The sequence below is a fragment of the Pectinophora gossypiella genome, chromosome 15 (genome assembly GCF_024362695.1).
Source record: "Pectinophora gossypiella chromosome 15, ilPecGoss1.1, whole genome shotgun sequence".
NCBI lineage: Eukaryota > Metazoa > Arthropoda > Insecta > Lepidoptera > Gelechiidae > Pectinophora > Pectinophora gossypiella.
The window spans coordinates 3,049,200-3,065,881 of record NC_065418.1 but is presented as its reverse complement, the minus strand read 5'-3'; the positions used below and the strand labels follow the sequence as shown (position 1 = coordinate 3,065,881).

The 16,682-nt window shown below is 40.0% G+C and overlaps 1 protein-coding gene across 1 annotated transcript in view; it reads left to right on the top strand.

The window, feature by feature from the left end:
* Positions 1 to 16,682, top strand: part of LOC126373104 (uncharacterized) — a 33,013-nt gene extending 16,331 nt beyond the window's left edge. Inside the window, exon 6 of the mRNA XM_050019104.1 lies at positions 16,265 to 16,682. Within this exon, the coding sequence (XP_049875061.1) occupies positions 16,265 to 16,524 (260 nt within the window). The 3' untranslated portion in view covers positions 16,525 to 16,682. The remainder of the gene's footprint in view (positions 1 to 16,264) is intronic.

Here is a 16,682-nt window from a genome sequence, read left to right as displayed (position 1 = left end):
GACGGCCCATTACAAACGCGGCGCGATCGCGCACACGTTTGATATGGGCCTTGAAAGTAAGACGTCTATCTAAGACTACGCCGAGATATTTGACTTGCTCCTCCCAAGGGATCGGCTTGCCAAACATCTTAATGATTGTAAGTTGACGGCGTGACCGTGGCGTGTTATAATAGCCCTTTGAAAAGTACACCGCTGCACTTTTCTCCGGGTTTACCTCGATTCTCCATTTGCGAAACCACTTGCCCAAGGCATTGGCCGCGCGTTGGAGGATTCCGGTCATCATAACTCGACCACGGCACGAAGAATAGATGGCTGTATCATCCGCAAATAAAGCTAATTCGGTATTAGGGGATTTGGGAATGTCACTAGTATACAATGAAAATAGTAAAGGGGAGAGGACGGAGCCTTGTGGGACTCCGGCATGTATCGGGTGCGGTGACGAGAGCGTCCCTTCTACGCGGTAGCGAAAGGTTCGATTTGAGAGGAAGTCTCGTATGATGTGCACGAGACGGTCTGGCACTCCCAGTGAATAAAGCTTGTAGATCAAGCCGTTGTGCCAGACTTTGTCGAACGCTTTCGCCACATCGAAGAAGAGCGCTCCCGTAGCGACAGGTTTTTTTAAGTTTAATCTACTGGAGATATGTTCAACAATACGGTGCACTTGTTGAACGCAGGAGTGTTTGGTTCTAAAACCAAACTGCTCTGGTGGAATAAGACTATTGGATTCGGCGTAGTCCCGTAATCTAGCAAATATGAGCCGCTCATAAATCTTCCCCATGGTATTGAGGAGACTTATAGGGCGGTAACTGGAAGGTTCGTTTTTAGGTTTCCCAGGCTTTGGTATACCAATTACAATTGCTTCTTTCCACTGCTGTGGAAAGACGCAGTTGCTCATGGCGACGTTGAATATTGCCGTTAGTAAGCAGATGAGGGGAGCACCGAAGTTTTTAAGGACACGATTCGTGATACCATCTGAGCCAGGGGCTTTTCGGGTATGAAATCTTTTGATGATACCTAGTACCTCTTCCTCAGTAACCTGTGGAAGAGGAGGATCGGTGGGAGGTACAGAAGCCCTACGCTCAACTTCAGAGTTCACCGTCGAGAGGTGCCTACGATCGGTAGGGAGAGTACTGGGCGAACATTGGGCTTCGAGACTGTCGGCAAGGCATTCGGCTTTTTCGTCATCGTCAAAAGCGGGGGGTTGGTTAGGCCTATTGAGAGGAGGAGTAGGAACAACCGTATCCTTTTGAAGAGACCTAGACAGCTGCCAGATGGCCTGGTGGTGGGGCTCAATGCCGCTCAAAAGATTATCCCACCGATTCTGTCGCATGTCATTAATACGTTTTCTTACAGTATGCTGCAAGAGACGCAAATGACGGCGACATTCCTCGGTGCGATTGGAATCATATGCGCGGGTGGCTGCGTTTTTCTCCGTTAGCAGATCACGGATATCGGTAGGCAGTTTCCAGCGATGGTCTTCCATCTCCGGAACCTGTTTTGAACTTTCATTCAAAACCGACCTCACGTGATCCGTGAGGGAGTTAATAGCTGTCGAGGCCTCCTCTAAGGAGGCTATTTCTACTGGGATACTATCTAAGTATACTGAACTAGAAGACTGGAGGCCTTCGGCCACCTTCTCCCAGTCCAGTACTGTCTTAGGGGTTGCTGGATTATCAGGGGCGTCTAAACGGGAGCCTAGTTTTAATATAACAGGTCGGTGGTCGGATAGTAACTCGTGTAGTACTTCTATAGAACATAAACGTAAGTTTATGTTCTTTAGAAGCGCCAAGTCGAGTATTTCTGGTCTGTGGTTCAAGTCAGGGGGATATCTAGTGGGCTGCAATGGTGTTATTATATCATAATAGAGGGGCTCGGCTAGAGTTTCTAATACCCTGCCTCTTGTGTTTGTTGTTAAGCAACTCCAAGAAAGATGTTTAGCGTTAAGATCGCCAGCAATTATGACTGAATTACTGAGATTAAAGAGGGCTTCGAGGTCACTTCTAAGTAACCTCTTAGAGTTATTAGGAGATAGATAAGCCGACACTAGTGTGATTGGCTGATGTCCTGTCATGCCCACTCGACAGATCGAAGCCTCAATGTCAGTGAGGGCAGGCGGGTCTATAGGTATACAGTGAAGTGACTTTCTATAATAAATGAGAGTGCCCCCTTTGGGCGCAAAGATCCTGTCAACCCGCGAAGAGAAAACCAGCCCAATACAGGTTAGGTTCATACCTCGGAATATACATTTCTCGGGAATTTAAGTTGCCTCACGATGTTTTCCTTCACCGCATCCAAACATGAATACGAAATCAAATTCGACAATCATTGGTTTAGCCATTATTCTGAGTCATTATCAAGTGAACTCTCAATATTTTTTTTTTTTGCTTTTTTTTAATTATTTTCAATTCTATAGGTACTTTTGCGATAGAAAATTCCACTTGATATCGGCGTCCGAAAGACGTAATTTACGATCCCGACGACCTTATTACTCTAGCCATAGAGTAATAACACCAACACTTCGCGACACCAAACACTTCAGGGCCCCGATACCGACCCCGCCGGCGTGGTCGACGATTTCCCTCATTCAGCGCTTATCGTTATCGACCCGCTAGGGTCGATTAATTCTTTCAAATATTTTTCCTCTCAGACGACGCCCTGAGCCGAGGTTCGCGCCCAACTGGGCACCCTCAGGCCTGTTGTCTTAAACGTTGTACCGGGTGAGAGCCTTCAGCGCTCCCCATTTGTCCGGCCAAGTAGTTAATGCCATCTGCGGCAAATCTACAATAAGTCACGTCAAAAAAAAAAAACTCTGAATCATGAGCTGAATCATCCTCCTCAGTATTCGAAGATGTCACCAACACCCTGTAATTATACATTATTCATTCACTAACGCTGTCTCTGATTGTTTTTTTTTTGTCTTAATACGTAAAACCCATTGTTAGCAATTTTCCCGCCATTCCCAACGGTCCTTAATCTGTTTTGATCACCAACTTCGTCTGAAACTATTATTCACTAACACAGTTGGCTCGACCATTATAGACGGCGATACGGCTCACCGCCTACCACGTTGGTCTAACATAAAGCTCGTTGAGGCGTACGTACTTAGTTCATCATGCGATAGATGTACCTCTGACTACCCTTATAGGGTATTCGTGAGCTTGATGTCTTATGCAAGTATAAAGATATGAAAGTGTGTTATTTTAAAGGAGACTCTTTGCTCAAGTCTCGATAAAATAGCTGAATCTATCGCACATTTTCCGCGATGTTTTCAGTAATATCTGCGATGTTGAGGTAGGGAAATTGATATATTTTGAGACATTCACTGAGCAAAAATAAACTGCTAGGTATCGGATCTCAATTATTTTTCTTACATGTCTACGTTTGAGTATCAGTCAACAAGAGTATTTGTAAAATATATATTGGAAAGTTAGGTATGTTTCCAATATTCTGATATTAGCGGCCGGGGATCTCGGTTTCCGCGGTAAGAATTTCCGATTTTTTTAATTGCTAAATCCTGTGTGTTATTCTGATGTATAAGCGACATTATTGTAAAGTTTCATTAGAATTCATTCAGTAGTTTTTGCGTGAAAGAGTAACAAATATCCATACTCACAAAATTTCACATTTATAATAATTAGTAAGATTTATCTTTTGTGTTTTATACATACATATATAAGCTCACGCCTATTTCCCACAGGGGTAAGCAGAGACTATGGAATTCTATTGGCTGCGATCCTGACATACTTCTCTTGCTTCCTCCACATTCATCAATCGTTTCATACACGCACGCCGGTTCAGAGTAGATCGTACTGAAACTTAACCTTTTTACCTTTTTTATCTTTTTATTTTTTATATTTATATACCAAACTAACCAAAACTGACCAAATTGGAGATGTCCTTAGAAAAGGTTCAATACGATCTACTATGAACCGGCGTGCGTGTATGAAGCGATTGATGAATGTGGAGGAAGCAAGAGAAGTGTGTCAGGATCGAAGCAAATGGAATTCTATAGTCTCTGCTTACCCCGGTGGGAAATAGGCGTGAGTTTATGTATATAGTTTGAATTTGTAGAAAAGGGACTACTAACAAGGACTAAAGGACCTAAGTATGGTATTAATAAACTAATATCAACTGAGACTACCCTCAAGATCATGCTCAAGTCCCTTTTTTTTATAAGAACATTGACATGATCTTGAGGGCAGTGTCGAAGATAAGATTTGTTTTTTAATAGCGCTGATTCCTTCCTGTACACACCATCTATTTTTATTTTAAGTTATACCTGTCATTTTCTAATCCGCTGAAATAGAAAGGAACGGGTAATCGACAGCCATAAAATTTATGGAACACACGTCGTTTTTAGGCAGTAATTTACAAAACCCTTCCAAAATTTTATATCGTCCAATAACAGACAGACAGAATTAAATTTACAGCACACGTCAAACGAGTTACATATGAGCGAGATGGCTATTTTATTCTTCCGGGCTATTCTTTTACTTTAAAATTAACAGTTGTTAATCATCCGTCCCTTTCCATCTCGGCGGATAAGAAAATGACAGGTATAACTTAAAATAAAATTAAGATGTATCCGCAGGAAACGGTGCCAATACCACATAAAATTGTATCGACTGCCGCTGTCAAAATTTTCAGTATTATATGGAATTATAATCACTATGACAGAACAGTTAAGATCAATTTCTGTTTTATTACTTTTAAAATTGTCGTCGCGTTGTCACTAAATGATATCCGATATTCAAATTAAAAAACAAAAATCGACCTCTGTTCTGTGATAGCGTTTATAATCTACAAATTAATTAAAAAAAATATTATATATATTATATATTACATATAATATATATTATATTCATTATATATTATAATTTAATATATATTATATATAAAAGTGAAAAGTCATTCCCCGACTCACTAACTAATTCACTCATAAGTGAATTATAGTTTCAAATTTTGCGTGGGGGTTTTAGGACGTTAGGACGGGATTTTGCCAAATTCAACACCGAAAGGGGTAAAAAGGGATAGCAATGTTTGTATGAAAAAAGTTAAAAGTAATAAAACCAGACCACGGGGGTGGAGATACGGGTGGACAGCTAGTTTCATATAAAATAGAATATTCTGACAACATACGATGCGGAAGAATTTTCATCCGCTTTTAGCATTATCTAACCTTTTTTTTACTTCATTGCACTTTTTTGTTCAGTGAAAATTATATAAATATCTATAAAGCTATACGTGAATACACAACACGCTTGTATTTTTTTAGGATGGATATTCCCTCGGTTCACGTGAAGGTAAATTTAGATAAATATTTAAAATGTATTCCGTTAGGTGCGGTATATCTGTTATCCCTTATCCATCATTTATCCATCAATTCACCTAAATAGGTACGAGTATTATAATACAATGAAGGGCCTTCTTCTTCTCTTCTTTGCGAGTCGATGGCGATCGATACTAAGTTTTTGCTGACCAATAAGGGCCTTGAAAATGTAGTTTTAATACTTCAATGGCCTACAGTTAGCAACGAAAAGAAAAATAAACAAACAAAACATAAGCATACGACTATATCACAAATGGGGTAATCAGAGATGCACTAATTACTCCACCGAGCTTTCTGTTAGACCAACGTGATAGGTGGTGAGCCGTATCATATATAATGGTCATCAATATCTCTCTCTCTATTTAAGAGCTGCGCTCTTGTCGGTGGAGTAACCGCCATTCCTCTCTTCTTCCCGCCAAAACCTTCACCTCCCGATACGACACGACCTGCACCTTCTCTTTTAAATGTTATCCTAGGTCTATTCCCCTATTCTTCTATTCCCCTTCCTCTCTTCCCTTCAATTTTTCCTTCTATAATATTTGTTATGAATGAATCGTGTCGTATCAGGTGGCTAATCATATTTCCTCTCCGGTTCTCTATAGTCTTCAATATGGTTCTCTTTTCTTCAACTCTTTCCAGCACAATAATCATCAATATAATGGTCAAATAAATATAACCATCTATAATGGTCAAGCCAACTGTGCTAGTGAAAACTGCACTTAAGATAAATTAATAACTCATCGGTGTAAGAAAACCAGGTATGCCCAAAAGTGACAGCTAACATTTTAAGATTAGCCTATCTGACGTCATCCCACCCTGCGTTGCCATTTCGTAAAAAATAAATTACTCTCGATCGCTGTTTTTAATTTGTTGGAGATACCAATTTATTGGTAACACAGTGGAGTTGGTAACACACACTTGCGCCATCAAAGGGTTTTGTTATACCATGATACATACAATCATCAGCCCTACTGGACATCATAGTCATACATTTTATTATATCTAATGAGAACCTCAGTATTCTCGTAAATTACGCCATTTGCTGCCAATGTACAATAAGCTAAGTTGAAATGGTAATCCTGTTTGGAGAACGCATGACTGCCCGGCGTCTAACCCACTGAATTCCACTTTATAAGTTTGAATTCATGTTTCGATCATAGATAATTAATATCACGTGGTTTTCAGGATTCGTGCCTAGTTGCAATTGACTCACCCCCTGTTACAAGGGACTTAAACAAATCTGTGGAGAGGGTGTTTCATTTTATTTTTTATTAAGTAAATAAATAAATATATATTATAAATATATAAATATACACATTTATACAAATACATACACAAACATACAATCAGTCTATACAATATAGTATATATAAAAAGAACAAGAAAATCACTTTAAGTTATACAGAAAAAGCTGTCAATCCTGCGCCTGTCTTATTAAAGAATGAATGGTCACATTAATCGTATAAGGTCAATGTGGGAAAGACCGGCATACTGTTCTGTAATATGAGTTTGACTGGATTTGTTGAAGAAGATATTATTTGTAGACTAAGTCATTATGATCGAGTATGACAGATAATTTACTTGGCTATGTTTATAAGTCTAAATATAAGAGAAAGCGCCGTAATCTTTTGAAACTTAGTAAGTAGACGGTCTTCCAGTGCAGTGTGAGGCAAGTCCGCCCACAAAAGAAAAAAAAAACGTATATACACACACACACATATAAACATCCTATATACGTCCCACTGCTGGGCACAGGCCTCTCCTCGATCAACCGGAGGGGGTATGGAGCATACTCCACCACGCTGCTCCACTGCGGGTTGGTGGAGGTGTTTTTTATGGCTAATAACCGGGGCCAACGGCTTAACGTGCCCTCCGAAGCACGGAATCATTTTAATTTTTCGGACAATCAGGTGATTCAAGCCTAAAAAGTCCTGACAGTCTCACAAAGTGATTTCGACTATTTCCCCATCGGGAATCGAACCCGGACCTCCAGATCGTGAGCCTAACGCTCTAACTACTAGACCACGGAGGCGTTATTATTGTTAGTCACAAATCGGCACTTGACGGTCTTTTAGCCCAGACGGTCTTCCCCACATTGACCTTACTACTGATATGCCTTCTCTACCATATTCCCTACTGACTGTGCTTACGTAACCATGACGCAAGGCAATTTAGTTGTTCAATACCTCTGTTGTCCATTTACTGACATCCACATTGTAATAATCGTGTCTGTAACACAATCCCTTGCGTCTGTTGGCAGGTTAATTATCTGTTCACCTCTTTATACAGGTTGTTAGTGACGTCATAACAAATACTGAGGGCGGTGATTCAGACCATGATTCTGAGTTGATATCAAGTGGAATTTTCCGTCACAAAATTCATGTTTTTTATTTTTAATTTTTAAAATTATTTTCAATTCTTTACTTTTGCGATGAACAATTAAATTTCATATTAACTCAGTATAATCAACTGAATTACCCCTGAAGGGGATGAGAACTGAAAATAATTTTAAAAGATACTAAAATTGTCATGACTTTTCTGACAGAAAATTCCACTTGATATTAACTCAGAATCATAGTCTGAATCATCCTCCTTAGTATTCGTTACGATATCACTAACACTCTGTATTTGAGTCGCATACGCATATAAAATTAAAACAATCGTTACAGCTGTACTTCGTAATATTAAACATTCTATTCATAAAACAACCGAATGACAGTTCTCATTCGGTATATTTTGGCTAAAAAGGACCAAACTAACTCCTTGCGAATTTTCTTAAATTGCTTTTTTAAATTGTATTATCTCCATCGAAAACTAAATAGACCACATTTTGTCCCCCAAAACCAGAAGGGACCTTAATGAATAAATTAGAAATTCATTTAGATAAACTTCCTGAAATCTGCTTCGATTGGCAAAGTGCCTAACAAATCGACCATTGAATTACTCTAGACCTCTGACCTACATAAAATACACTGGATAGTATACGGAAAATATGTTTTATGCCTATCAGAATAGTACCTAATTTTTTTTGGTCCCTATATCCTAATTTGGTAGACACAAGAAATGACGCAGTTGGTTTTGGATTTTAAAAGGACATTAGTCTTTAATACCTTATGGATTGGATAAGTTTCCGTATTATTGTGACAGCTATCAAATTAAATTATTATTTTTACCTATTTTTTTCTTGTTTGGTATAACCTTCCTGGTTTATATATTATAATTTTTATAACAACTATTTACCATAATGGTGTACAATTAATACCAACCCAACCCAGTTAGTACTTTTAATCGAGATTATATTTAACAGAGTATAATAGGAGCAGCCAGTTCAGCTTCTTCTATCGTTTGGATTGTGAGGTGGATTACCAACCCCATCAAACCTGGTATCAGGGTTATTACTGAGCCGCCATAGGCCCCTGACATGACTCATGTAACGACTACGTACTTACATCAGTAAGTGATGGGGTCCAACAGCTTAACGTGCCTTCCGAAACACGCATCATCTTACTTATTGGACAATCAGGTGATCAGCCTGTAATATGTCCTAACCAAACTAGGGATCACAAAGTTATTTTTGTGAGTCCAGCTTATTATTTAGAGATTAGTGCTTCAGCTGTTCGGGTTTTCAGTTGTGGGTTGAAGTCTCAATTCCAAATATTTGTTTTCTAGACTCGTATTTGTTTTGGTGCCCGTGTTTCGTGCTTTTATACCTCCCGAACGGATGCGAGTTCTACAGTAGATTTGAATATCGAATGAATACATTTTTTTTAGGTTGTCACAATTAATCGTTCTCAATATGTAAGCTATAATAAAATTATTATTATTATTATTATATTATATATAGCTACAAACCCACTGACTGACTCACTCACTGACATAATTGTTCTCCCAGAAGGAGCGTCGGGGGGTCAAAATGATGTATGGGGGGTGTGATCGGGACCTCCCGGTGAGTATGGGAAAAATCCAAAATCTTGGAAAACTGCTCCGCATCAGGGAGACACCCTACGGCCTGGCCAAACTATCGCACCTGGAAAGATTCTGTTTTCACGAAACGTATTTAATTCCTGGTCAAATTCAATCACCGGTGAAAAAAATTCAAAATGGCGGAAAAACAAGATGGCCGCCATACAAAATTTCGTTTTTCCAGAAAATGTCTCGGAGGTAAAAATGATGTATGGGAGGTGTGATCGGAACATCAAGCTTAATATGAAACAACTGCTTGATCTTGAAAAACTGCTCCGCATCAGGGAGACGCCCTACGGCCTGGAAAAACTATCGCACGTGGAACTTTTTAGTTTTCACGATACCCATTTAAATCTTGGTCAAATTTAGTTGCCGGTGAAAAAAAATCAAAATGGCGGAAAATCAAGATGGCCGCCATACAAAATTTTCGTTTTTCCTGAAAATGCCTCGAGGGTAAAAATGATGTATAGGGATGTGATCGGATCGTCATGTTGAGTATTTCAGTACTGCTCGATCTTGAAAAACTGCTCCGCATCAGGGAGACACCCTACGGCCTGGCAAAACTATAAAACCTGGACCAATTTTTCTTTCGCGAAACATACTTAAATCTTGGTCAAATCCAATCCCCGGTGAAAAAAAAAACAAAATGGCGGAAAAACAAGATGGCTGCCATACAAAATTTTCGTTTTTCCCGAAAATGCCTCGAAGGTAAAAATTATGTATAGGGATGTGATCGGATCGTCATGTTGAGTATTTCAATACTGCTCGATCTTGAAAAACTGCTCCGCATCAGGGAGACACCCTACGGCCTGGCGAAACTATCGCACCTAGGACTTTTTTGTTTTCACCATACCTATTTAAATCTTGGTCAAATTTAATTGCCGGTGAAAAAAAACCAAAATGGCGGAAAAACAAGATGGCCGCCATACAAAATTTTCGTTTTTCCCGAAAATGCCTCGGGGGTAAAAATTATGTATGAGGAATGTGATCGAAACATCATGTTGAGTATGGAAATACTTTTCGATCTTCGAAAGCTGCTCCGCATCAGGGAGACACCCTACAGCCTGGCGAAACTATCGCACCTGGAACTTTTTTGTTTTCACGAAGCCTATTAAAGTCTTGGTCAAATTTTATCGCCAGTGAAAAAAAAAACAAAATGGCCGAAAAACAATATGGCCGCCATACAAATATTTGTTTTTCCAGAAAATGTCTCAGAGGTAAAAATGATGTATTGAGGTGTGATCGGAACGTCATCTTGGAAAACTGCTCCGCATCAGGGGTCACCCTACGGCCTGGCAAAACTATAGCACCTAGAACTTTTTTGATTTCACGAGACCTATTCAAGTCTTGGTCAAATTCTATCGCGGTAAAAAAATGGCGGGAAAACAAGATGGCCGCCATACATAGCTTCGAACTAATACAGGACACGCGAGCAGCTTGCTGCGAGCGAACCACGCGACATCTAGTTATACTATATATAGCTACAAACCCATGTACTGACTGACTGACTCACTGACTCACTGACAGGGTTGTTCTCCCAGAAGGAGTGTCGGGGGGTAAAAATGGTGTATGGGGCGTGTGATCAAGATCTTCCGATGAGTATGGGAAAACTTCCAGATCTTGGAAAATTGCTCCGCATCGGGGAGACACCCTACAGTCTGGCAAAACTATCACACCTGGAACGATTCTTTTTTCACAAAACCTATTTAAATCTTGGTCAAATTCTATCGTGGGTGAAAAAAAATCAAAATGGCGGAAAAACAAGATGGCCGCCATACAAAAGTTTGTTTTTCCAGAAAATGTCTCGTTGGTAAAAACTGTGTATGGGGTTGTAATCGGAACATCCCGTTGACTATGGAAATTTTTGTCGATCTTGAAAAACTGCTCCGCATCAGGGAGACACCTTACGGCCTGGCGAAACTATAAAACCTGGAGCAATTTTGTTTTTGCATAACATATTTAAATCTTGGTCAAATTTTATTGCCGACGAAAAAAAATCAAAATGGCGGAATAACAAGATGGCCGCCATACAAATTTTTCATTTTTCCTGAAAATGCCTCGGGGGTAAAAATTATGTATAAGGTTGAGATCACAACGTCATGTTGAGTTTCAAAATACTTCTTGGTTTTCGATAACTGCTCCGCATCAGGGAGACACCCTACGGCCTGGCAAAACTATCGCACCTAGAACAATACTTTTTTCACAAAACCTATTTAAATCTTGGTCAAATTCTATCGTGAGTGAAAAAAAATCAAAATGGCGGAAAAACAAGATGGCCGCCATACGAAATTTGTTTTTTCATAAAATGTCTCGGTGGTAAAAATTATGTATGGGGATGTAATCGGAACGTCTTGTTGAGTATGGATATACTTCTCGATCTTGGAAAGCTGCTCCGCATCAGGGCGGCACCCTATGGCCTGGCATAGCTATCGTATCTAAACCAATTTTTCTTTCACAAAATCTATTTAAATCTTGGTCAAATTTCATCACCGGTGAAAAAATATCAAAATGGCGGAAAAACAAGATGGCCGCCATAAAAAAATATGTTTTTCTAGAAAATGTCTCGGGGAAAATAACTGTGTATAGGGTTGTAATCGAAACGTCTTGTGGAGTATGGAAATACTTCTCGATCTTTAAAAGCTGCTCCGCATCAGGGCGGCACCCTACGGCCTGGCGAAACTATCGCATCTAGACCTTTTTTGTTTTCACAAAAACTATTTAAATCTTCGTCAAATTTTATCGCCGGTGAAAAAAAAAACAAAATGGCGGAAAAACAAGATGGCCGCCATACATTATTTTGTTTTTCTAGAAAATTCCTCAAGGTCAAAAAATATATGTATAGGGGTGTGATCGGAACGTCATCTTGGAAAACTGCTCCGCATCAGGGAGACACCCTACGGCCTGGCAAAACTATAGCACCTAGAACTTTTTTGATTTCACGAGACCTATTTAAGTCTTGGTCAAATTCTATCGCGGTAAAAAAATGGCGGGAAAACAAGACACGCGAGCAGCTTGCTGCGAGCGAACCACGCGACATCTAGTTATTATATTATATATAGCTGCAAACCCACTGACTGACTGACTGACAGGGTTGTTCTCCCAGAAGGAGCGTCGGGGGGTAAAAATAATGTATGAGAAAAGTGATCGGGACCTCCCGGTGAGTATGGGAAAACTTCCAGATCTTGGAAAACTGCTCCGCATCAGGGAGACACCCTACAGTCTGGCGCAACTATTATACCTGGATCAAATTTTTTTTCGCAAAACCTATTTAAATCTTGGTCAAATCCAATCCCTGGTGAAAAAAAACCAAAATGGCGGAAAAACAAGATGGCCGCCATACAAAATTTTCGTTTTTCCTGAAAATGCCTCGAGGGTAAAAATGATGTATAGGGATGTGATCGGATCGTCATGTTGAGTATTTCAGTACTGCTCGATCTTGAAAAACTGCTCCGCATCAGGGAGACACCCTACGGCCTGGCAAAACTATAAAACCTGGAGCAATTTTTCTTTCGCGAAACATATTTAAATCTTGGTCAAATTTAATTGGCGGTGAAAAAAAATCAAAATGGCGGAAAATCAAGATGGCCGCCATACAAATTTTTCGTTTTTCCTAAAAATGCCTCGGGGGTAAAAAGTGTGTATGGGGTTGTAATCGGAACGTATTGTTGAGTATGAGAAAACTTCCAGATCTTTGAAATCTGCTCCGCATCAGGGGTCACCCTACGGCCTGGCAAAACTATAGCACCTAGAACTTTTTTGATTTCACGAGACCTATTCAAGTCTTTGTCAAATTCTATCGCGGTAAAAAAATGGCGGGAAAACAAGATGGCCGCCATACATAGCTTCGAACTAATACAGGACACGCGAGCAGCTTGCTGCGAGCGAACCACGCGAAATCTAGTTATTATATTATATATAGCTACAAACCCATGTATTGACTGACTGACTCACTCACTGACAGGGTTGTTCTCCCAGAAGGAGTGTCGGGGGGTAAAAATGGTGTATGGGGGGTGTGATCAAGATCTTCCGATGAGTATGGGAAAACTTCCAGATCTTGGAAAACTGCTCCGCATCAGGGAGACGCCCTACGGCCTGGCAAAACTATCGCACCTGGATCGATTCTTTTCTCACAAAACCTATTTAATTCTTAGTCAAATCCTATGGCCGGTGAAAAAAAATCAAAATGGCGGAAAAACAAGATGGCCGCCATACAAAATTTTGTTTTTTCAGAAGATGCATCGGGAGTAAAAACTGTGTATGGAGATGTAATCGGAACGTCTTGTGGAGTATGAAAACACTTCTCTATCTTCAAAATCTGCTCCGCATCAGGGAGACACCCTACGGCCTGGCAAAACTATAAAACCTGGAGCAATTTTTCTTTCGCGAAACATATTTAAATCTTAGTCAAATCCAATCCCTGGTGAAAAAAAACCAAAATGGCGGAAAAACAAGATGGCCGCCATACAAAATTTTCGTTTTTCCTGAAAATGCCTCGAGGGTAAAAATGATGTATAGGGATGTGATCGGATCGTCATGTTGAGTATTTCAGTACTGCTCGATCTTGAAAAACTGCTCCGCATCAGGGAGACACCCTACGGCCTGGCAAAACTATAAAACCTAGAGCAATATTTTTTTCACGAAACCTATTTAAATCTTGGTCAAATTCAATCCCCGGTGAAAAAACACCAAAATGGCGGAAAAACAAGATGGCCGCCATACGAAATTTTCGTTTTTCCCGAAAATGCCTCGGGGGTAAAAATGATGTATGAGGAATATGATCGAAACATCATGTTGCGTATGGAAATACTTTTCGATCTTCGAAAGCTGCTCCGCATCAGGGAGACACCCTACAGCCTGGCGAAACTATCGCACCTGGAACTTTTTTGTTTTCACGAAGCCTATTAAAGTCTTGGTCAAATTTTATCGCCAGTGAAAAAAAACAAAATGGCCGAAAAACAAGATGGCCGCCATACAAATTTTTGTTTTTCCAGAAAATGTCTCAGAGTTAAAATTGATGATCGGAACGTCATCTTGGAAAACTGCTCCGCATCAGGGAGACACCCTACGGCCTGGCAAAACTATAGCACCTAGAACTTTTTTGATTTCACGAGACCTATTTAAGTCTTGGTCAAATTCTATCGCGGTAAAAAAATGGCGGGAAATCAAGACACGCGAGCAGCTTGCTGCGAGCGAACCACGCGACATCTAGTTATAATATATATAGCTACAAACCCATGTACTGACTGACTGACTCACTGACTCACTGACAGGGTTGTTCTCCCAGAAGGAGCGTCGGGGGGTAAAAATGATGTATGGGGGATGTGATCAAAATCATCCGATGAGTATGGGAAAACTTCCAGATCTTGGATAACTGCTCCGCATCAGGGAGACACCCTACAGTCTGGCGCAACTATTATACCTGGAACGAATCTTTTTTCGCAAAACCTATTTAAATCTTGGTCAAATTCTATTGTGGGTGAAAAAAAATCAAAATGGCGGAAAAACAAGATGGCCGCCATACAAAATTTTGTTTTTTCAGAAAATGCATCGGGAGTAAAAACTGTGTATGGAGATGTAATCGGAACGTCTTGTGGAGTATGAAAACACTTCTCTATCTTCAAAATCTGCTCCGCATCAGGGAGACACCCTACGGCCTGGCAAAACTAGAAAACCTGGAGCAATTTTTCTTTCGCGAAACATATTTAAATCTTGGTCGAATCCAATCGCCGGTGAAAAAAAACCAAAATGGCGGAAAAACAAGATGGCCGCCATACAAAATTTTCGTTTTTCCTGAAAATGCCTCGAGGGTAAAAATGATGTATAGGGATGTGATCGGATCGTCATGTCGAGTATGAAAAAAGTGTGGGTTTTCGATAGCTGCTCCGCATCAGGGAGACACCCTACGGCCTGGCGAAACTATCGCACCTAGGACTTTTTTGTTTACACGATACCTATTTAAATCTTGGTCAAATTTTATCGCCGATAAAAAAAAAAACAAAATGGCCGAAAAACAAGATGGCCGCCATACAATTTTTTTTTTGTCCAGAAAATGTCTCGGGTGTAAAAACGATGTATAGGGGTGTTATCGGATCGTCATCTTGGAAAACAGCTCCGCATCAGGGAGACACCCTACGGCCTGGCAAAACTATAGCACCTAGAACTTTTTTGATTTCACGAGACCTATTCAAGTCTTGGTCAAATTCTATCGCGGTAAAAAAATGGCGGGAAAACAAGACACGCGAGCAGCTTGCTGCGAGCGAACCACGCGACATCTAGTATATTTATATAGGTTGTTAATGACGTCGTAACGATTATGAGGGCGATGATTCAGACCAAACAAAGTTTTCGTTACAATGTCACTAATATCCTGTATTAAATTGTTTAAGGTTTACGCGGTTATTATCATAATTAAAATACATAATAACGGGTTCTTACCGCGTTCATCAGTCATCCCGTGATCATGGCAGTGAAACAGTGTCGAAATATCGGGAGTCTCATATCCCTGATTTAAACGCGGTAAGAACCCGTTATTATGTGTTTTAAGTATGATAATAACCGCGTAAACCTTAAACATTTTGCATATATTTTTGATAGGAATATATATCTATAATATCAAGTATAAGTAATGCATTATAATCTACGTATGATATATTACGTTAGTATGTTTTTTTTATTGTATATAAGTAGGTTAGGATAGGTAAAAGTTTGGTATGTCCGTGGCTCACGTTCGTTAGGTTTCCCATAATACCAGCGCAGCGCCGCGGCCCGTGCTAAGCACGTGTCACGGCATTATGCTGAGGGAGATCCTTTTTCATTTTGGGCGCCTCCATTGTGTATTTAATGTCTGTAATTATTTGTCTTTTTGTCTTTGTTTCTTTTTTTTCTGTTAATTTTCTGTTAATAAGTTTGTAAATGTGGCGTCCAATATGGAAATAAATATCTTCTTTCTTTCTAAAATACCAACAATTTCAGATGCTGAGACACCACACAGGTCTTTCAATTCCACTGGCTCATCGGCAACTAAAAGGAAATGCGAAGAGATGTCTGACTGCGAACTGAGTCCTTTAAACCACAAGAGACACAAATACGAGGGTAGAATCAGAGGTAGACCGCCACTACGCCGGAGTAGAACTTGGGTATCGAGCTTGAGAAGTTCGCAATCGGCTGATCATCAGGCGTTAGAGCACAAAGTCTTCGGCGATTATGAAGATACCATGAACCAGAGCTTTTGATTGTATTTTTATTTATACCCTATTTAATTAATGTAGCATGAGTAGAATGACAGCGAGACAGACATAGTAAATCAGCTAGTGCAAAAGAGACAAAGTAAACTCGTCTTTTCGCCATTGCACCTGTTGAACAGCTGTGAGGCTCTGCAGAAGCCGAGCAC